Raw genomic sequence first — 6,962 nt, 5'->3', positions numbered from 1 at the left:
CAACACCTAATCAACATAATTATGTATCTTCATATTTTTCATTTAAGACAAATTCTAGTGTAGTGGGAAATATGGTTTACTGTTGATCCCTGATGAAGACATTCCCCCTCTTTGTACATTGGTGACTGTCAGTCTCATAAAATGTTATTGCCACTGATGGAGCTGTCTGTTATGAATTTTCCATTTTCATTCTCCATTTTCTTCATTTAGAAAAATGATCTCCGCAGTAATGATGATCACAGATTATGTTCTGGACAGATGACAATGAGTGAGACATGACTGCGACATGATAGTAACAAATGCAGACAGCCAGATATGGAAAGCAATTTGTCATGATGTGAACATGTCTTTTCATTAGCTTCTAAAGGATATTTCCAGATTTTTTTCCTTTCATATAGAAAAAAATCCCACCACTACAAATGAATCACCATCTTTTCAGTGGAAAGTAAACAACGTGATGTGTTCAGTACTTGAGACTTTTTCATGCTGAAAGAATAAAACCAAAAGAAATGTTGAGAGTTCTGAAGCAGAATTAGACGAAGGCATACAAGTGGGAAAAATATAAAACATTTGAAGTGCTTGCAGGAGCTCAGCTGTCACTCAGTCACGTCGAGTCTTTAAATTTGAGCTAATGTCTTCTAGAGATGCTCAGCCATACACACTGGGCCAAAAGAAGAACCAAAAAAAGACACTTCAGAATTCTTTTCTTGCAAACACAATTTCTATTCATCAACAACCTTAGAGCTAAATAACAATTGTATCGTCTTTATATCAAAGATGTAAGTCATTGACTGGTTAAAACCAAATCCAGCTCTGATCCCTTTAAAATTGAGAAAATAACTGTTGTGCTCCACAAACAGTTAAGCTTTTGCAATCTGGAGGCAATAAAAACTGATATATCCAATTCTGTTAATGCACATAATCACTGACAGATGTCTCAGTACTGAGGATATATTTTTCAATAAAAGTGTAATTTGTGAAAGGTCTTTTAATTTTGTCATTGTTCTCATGTTCTCCATAACCCTGTAACTTGCCAGAACAAGTCGAGATACTCTCTAAATAAACGTGTAAGAGTAGTAATTTCACATTTTACATTTAACGATGTATTCATTAAGCCTATCACTGACATGTTTATTGTGGCAAAGACTGATTTGGGAGTTGCTTTACCTAGAAACGAGAGATAACGACGTCAAGACACAGAGTGACTGTTGGTCGTGTGTAATATTTGTTCAAGGTTTTGTTGTGGGGGAAGGAAACAAATGCACGAGGAAAAAGGCCACCACCACCGAGTAAAGGAGGGGGGCACTGTCTGGCTACAAGACATGAAGAGGGAGAGAGAGCGACACAGAAAGACTGAGATAAGTTCAGCACCACGGACAGCGCGCCACAGCGCTGGAGAGGAGAAATCAGTTCAGTGGATTTGAGCTGCGCACAGTCATGCCACCTTGAACTACTGGAGCCTGTACTGCACACTACAGTCGCACCAAGTCATTCTCGTCCAGTGCAGGTGGAGACTCGGTTGTTTTTTTGTTTTGTTTTTATTCGGGAATCGCTAAGTAAGGACGCCAGACAGCTGCAGAGAGGAGTGCGTTGCGTTTGCAAACGCAGGGCAGCCTGTGTGCCGGCGCGATCCTTACATCATCTCTTTATTGGAGGGAGAGAGAGAGAGAGAGAGAGAGAGAGAGAGAGAGAGCAGACATAGGAAGAGAGAGAGAAAGAGAAAGAGAGAGAGTGTGAGTGAGAGAGTGAGTCCGTGCAGCCAGGCTCCTCTTCGCCAGTCCTCAACTGCGAAGCGAGTCTGACGGACCGACTGGCTTTACCCTCACCTCGCTGTTTTTTTCCTGAGTGTTTCCTCTCCCGCTCCCGTTGCTGCTGCGTCCACACCGGCCGTGAAGATGCACCGGCACCGTCCTGCCCAGGGATTGGCGTTGTTATTGCCGGTCGCTTTGTGGATTTGCAGCCATGTCAAGGCTGTGCACGGAGCTTTGCCAACAACCCGTAAGTTGTTTTCTCTTAATTTTTTTGAAGTGTCTCCCCGCGCTGAACGGGTGAGTCCACATATGGGTGGGAAGCAGACCGAGCCTGCCCATGGAGCACAACAGCAGAGGCAGAGACGGTGCGTGTACCAGCGGGGCTGCAGGTATCCCCCACGGTGGTGCCAGCTGGGGCTTTCTGGAGCTTAAGAGCCAGGCTGCTCATGGGAAAGGGAGAGGGAGCGGGCTTGACTTTTGAGTGTAGACCTACACGTGTTAACTCTTCAGGATCTCTGCTCCATTGATTTTAGCGCCCTGGATTTTATGTCCGTTTGGTGATTTTGATCGCGGGTTTTTAGGGCTTCTAGAAAGTGCTGGAGTAGGCTGCTGAATGACATTTCCGTGTATCAGTTGTGGTTTAATGTTTTTTGTTCAGTCTCGACCCCGGGGCAAAGTGCACAAGTGTTATTATGTTATGTATGGCTATTTCCAGCTCTTATCGGATTAGTTTGGATTGCACTGCATATGCCCAAAAGAAATCCACACAGAGGTTTTGATGAATCTCCACATTTTCAGGATGGAGTTATGGTCTAATAAACTTTGTGTAAACTCGGAGGCTTCACTGCCAGAGACCCAGAGGCACATAACGATTTCTAATTTTGAGTCGATTGCCTTTGCACTCTCATTTAGGTTGTTGTAGAGGTTTCTATGCAGTTTGACTTTGATTAGTCTCGACTCTATAACCAGATCTGGACTTATCATATTCAATTTTACTTTCCAGCAAACAGTCACTTGAACACTTAGGAACAACTTAGAGTAGATGCCTCAGCTGATCATACATTTCGTAAATACAAAGGATGGATCTATTTTGAACACTTGGAAAACCCAAGGAAGATCTTTTTTTGGCTTATCAACTTTAGTATCTGTATAACGTATTTTTACACATTCCCTGACATTACACACTTGTATTCTCATCGACACAGTCAAAGGGATTTAAAGTGTTCATAGGCTTATTATACGTAGTTCTTTCTCCTGGTATTTCACATGTTTTATTTACATCTACCATCTGCCTGATATTTGTTGGCTTTATTAGACCTATCTGTCTTAAAAAGACCAGTTAGTTTTGGTTCTGTATTGTCCTGGAATCATCCACACTGGGTTCGATGTCTTCCCGATGTTGCTGACGGTGACTGAGCCGGTGTGACTGATTCCCCCGGTGATCGCCAGGGCTTCTGGGGTCCCGGATGAATGTGTCCGGGGACGCGCCTCATTAATCATCCCTTCCGACAGACATCAACAGAGAAGCGCCACAGCGAGCCGCTCGCGCGTGCGTGTGCATGTCAGTGAGTGTTAGAGAAGAGAAAAGAGAGAAGGAGAGTTAGAGGAGATGGGCAGTGCGTTTTTCTTTTACAAAGCTGTTGCTCATAGAGCGACCTCACGGAAAATAGGTGTCATAGGGACCAGTTTATTTAAAAAAACGTTATTGATCCCTCTATGGAAATCCTCAGTCCTCTGGCTCCTGTCAATTGGCACTTGTGACAGGGTCAGCTTCAGTGTCCCTGGAGCAAGAAAAGAGTCAGTGTCTTGTTGAAGGGGAACCTCGGCTGAGGGCTTGCGCAAGGTTGTTGATTCTTTCAAACTTTAGCTAAATAACTTCCTATCATATAGATGTTCTTCAATAAATGTTTGCTCTTTTAAATTCCAAATTACGACCAAAATGATAAGACCCACAACTATTTCAGATATATAAAGATAGGATATCATCACTGTCTGTCACTGTAATTAAGTATTAATTAAATTCTTCCATAAATTTGGGGTAATATGTGTTTTTTATATACCATATACTGATGTATTATACACCACAACATGTATGTATCATTCACTTCATCACTCTATAGCTGTCTGTAACATATTGATAGATGTATGTTGCAAGACAAACATCTTACATCTTACATCTGTAAGACAACATTACGACACAACAGGAATATCCAAGTGTGGATCAGAATTTGGAAGACAGCAGGCAAGTGTGTGTGTGTGTGTGTGTGTGTGTGTGTGTGTGTGTGTGTCAGAGAGAGATAGAGAGAGACAGAGAGAGTCATATAAGCAGCATGTTGAATCGGACAAGCAGTCCCACTGCTGAGCTTAAATCTGAGTGTTGACTTTATCCCTCCGTGGACTAGATGTGAAACACTCTGGGGAACAGACAGTGTCATTGTGGCCAATGGTCTGAGGCATGGAGTAAAAAAGATTAACATTTTCATTCAACCGGGGAAAACACACTCGCACACTAAAAGTCAATGAGCTGGTTGACCCCCCGACTGTGCGGAGTCTCCCAATGGCCCTCTGAAAATGCTTCTGTGAGGAACCGGCGTAGGGACGCTGAGAATTACAATTACAAGTGTTGCTTACAATTGTTTTTTTTAATGCCATTATCTTGAGATCACAAGATAATTATTTTGTGATCACAAGATATGAACGCTTGCTTTCTTGAGATAAAGGATTGATTTTTCTCTTTACCTTGAGAAAATAAAAACCCAGCGACATGATTCATCGCGGGAAAACTGATGACTTCATAAGATTCACAAGAGTGGATCATGACATACACAGGCTGCTCTGTGAGGTGGGTTTGGGAGTTTCAAGGAGTTTCATACGAACATATTTGTTCTAAGAACGTTTTCCCTAGTAATTTAATATGAGGGTATTTACATTATGATCGGTTATTCTAAGGGATGGGATTACAGTACGTACACTTGTCAACTTAAAGCAGATATGTTACTGTCCAGTAGGCTTCAATCAAAAGAATTCTTGTTGGCATAGAGGAACTGGAGAGGACACTACCTACATTGGTGGGTGTTTGAATGGTGTAGTATAGCAGGATTGATGTACAGTCTGAGGTGTTGATCAATAATGTGTACTTATTATGTGTACTAGTTGATCTGACATTTTTTTATCTTAAATCAGTTGCTACAGTTGTTTATACGCCATCTATGCATGCTAGCATGGCACTCCTGATCTCTGATCAAGAGATATTTAAACAAGTAGAAACAGGAAACAACCTTTTGTTTTCTCATGATCGCAGATTTATTATCTCCTTTTCTCAAGATAACAATGCTCATTTTCTCAAGATAGCAAAATAATGAACTCGTAATCCCGAGATAACGGCATTAAAAAAATTCAAGCTCCCGTACCAATAAAGGAATGGGCGATTTATATATGTTTTGTTCCATATGGATTTGTGTGCCTTTGCATGTTCTTTCATATGTTCACGCATGTATGGTTCAACAAATGCTTGTTTGTTGAACAGTAATCCAGGGATTTTCTCCTACGCAAGCCTGAGGAGTCAGTTTTATGGTGCATTACAGTACAACTTCACATTTATTGCGGTCCGACAAAATTAAGCGAACGCACAATGAATGCACATGAGAACATTGAGAAATACAAACTTGTAAAGGCGCACAATGTGTTTAAAGGTACGCACAGAACCATAGCCATTTAATTTATCAATTGCCGTATTTGCAACTGACTGATGTCTGCAAGGCCCCTCAGGGACATTAAAGCTTTACTCTACAGCTATTCATACAACTGAAATAACGTACATTTCATTTTACCCGTGTTGTACTTGAGCTGTACACTTAAAGTACAGTATGTAAATTAGCATTTGGACATTAATTTTTTAATTCAATTCAAGTCAACATGTTTCTCTGATTCAGATAGTTCACATGGAGAATAAGCTCATTAGTGTTTTTAATGTGTGACATACTGTGTAAGTGTATTTTGTATGCACAGATATTTATATTTGTTAACAGTTTACTTCAACCCCTTTTTTTCAAACAAAAAAAAAAAAATTCCTTTAATCAGCCTTGAACTCCTCTACTTTACACTGTCGCTATTCATCACTCCCTGTGTCAAGGGCGGGTTTACATTTTAACACTCTCAGCACCAGTGTGTGAAAAGGAAAGGATGTGCTCTTAAGTCACTGTTAGTGACACCATGGGTGGCTAAATGGGAGGCCCCTAGAGCCTGTCTGATATAGAATCAGATTAGCCTTTTCTTATCTCATTAAGCATGCCAGACCATTTGACATAGACATCAGTCTGGTTGCACCTTCAGGGCCTCAAAGGGCAAGACAGGCTTTCCTGGTATTCAACATGATTTGTTGTATGCCACGTGAAAAAAAAAAAAAAAGTAGTTGCATCTTGTTGCCAACACAAACATTCTTAGTTGAGTATGAGGCATCAACAGATCTTCCCATTATATTTGATTGGGGCCTGAATAAGGGAAACCCATTTGCCTATAGCTTCTGTATGGAATTTGAAGATTTGACAAGTTGTGGCTTGTCTAAAGCAAACAAGATAAACTCACAGTCCTACCACAGTAACATGTGTTAAAGCAGTCTTATTCATTGCTATTGTCTTTAAATGAGTCACTGATATTGTTGTCATCAGTCATTGTGGGAAAATGTCAATGAGATATACTATAATTTAAAAATACTCTCCAACAAATTAAGGTAAACCTGATGGCCTGTGCTTTGACTTTGTGTGTGTGTGCTTGTGTGTCCGATGGCTCCCAGTAGGAGGTGGTAATAATAGGATTAGGGCTAGAGGAAGCAGACTGGTTTGACAGCGATTAGATCAGCTCAATACTTGGTGTTTAGTGTTGTTTGGCCCCTATGTATTTATATGTGTGGATCTTCCCATGTGTGTTTTGGGTGTGTGTGTGTGTGTCCACGTTGGTGGATTTATCAGCCATCGAGTCAAGTGAGTCAGAGCTAGGAAACAAGGTGCAGTTGTTAATTGCACTGCAATTTTTCTCTTCCATCCTGTCCTCCTCAGTCAAAGTTGCTTTCTTGCTCCTGCTTCTTTTTTTAATCTATTGGCTCCTTTGCACTCCCTCTTTTTTCAATAAATCTCCCTCAGCCTCTTTTCCCCATTCTCCTTATAGTGTTTCCTTGCTCGTCTTGCCTGTCTTTTTGCCTCTTTTACAAAAAAT

The 6,962-nt window shown here is 41.0% G+C and overlaps 1 protein-coding gene across 1 annotated transcript in view; it reads left to right on the top strand.

Moving 5' to 3' along the window:
- The first annotated feature begins 1,397 nt into the window (after positions 1–1,397).
- The window catches only part of cntnap2a (contactin associated protein 2a), a 316,263-nt gene continuing 310,698 nt past the window's right edge, over positions 1,398–6,962 (top strand). The window contains exon 1 of the mRNA XM_084340352.1: positions 1,398–1,998. Within this exon, the coding sequence (XP_084196478.1) occupies positions 1,896–1,998 (103 nt within the window). The 5' untranslated portion in view covers positions 1,398–1,895. The remainder of the gene's footprint in view (positions 1,999–6,962) is intronic.

This window comes from Pagrus pagrus (genome assembly GCF_965226575.1).
Source record: "Pagrus pagrus genome assembly, chromosome: 20".
NCBI lineage: Eukaryota > Metazoa > Chordata > Actinopteri > Spariformes > Sparidae > Pagrus > Pagrus pagrus.
Note: the sequence above shows the minus strand (reverse complement) of the source record. Positions and strands in the feature narration are given on the sequence as shown.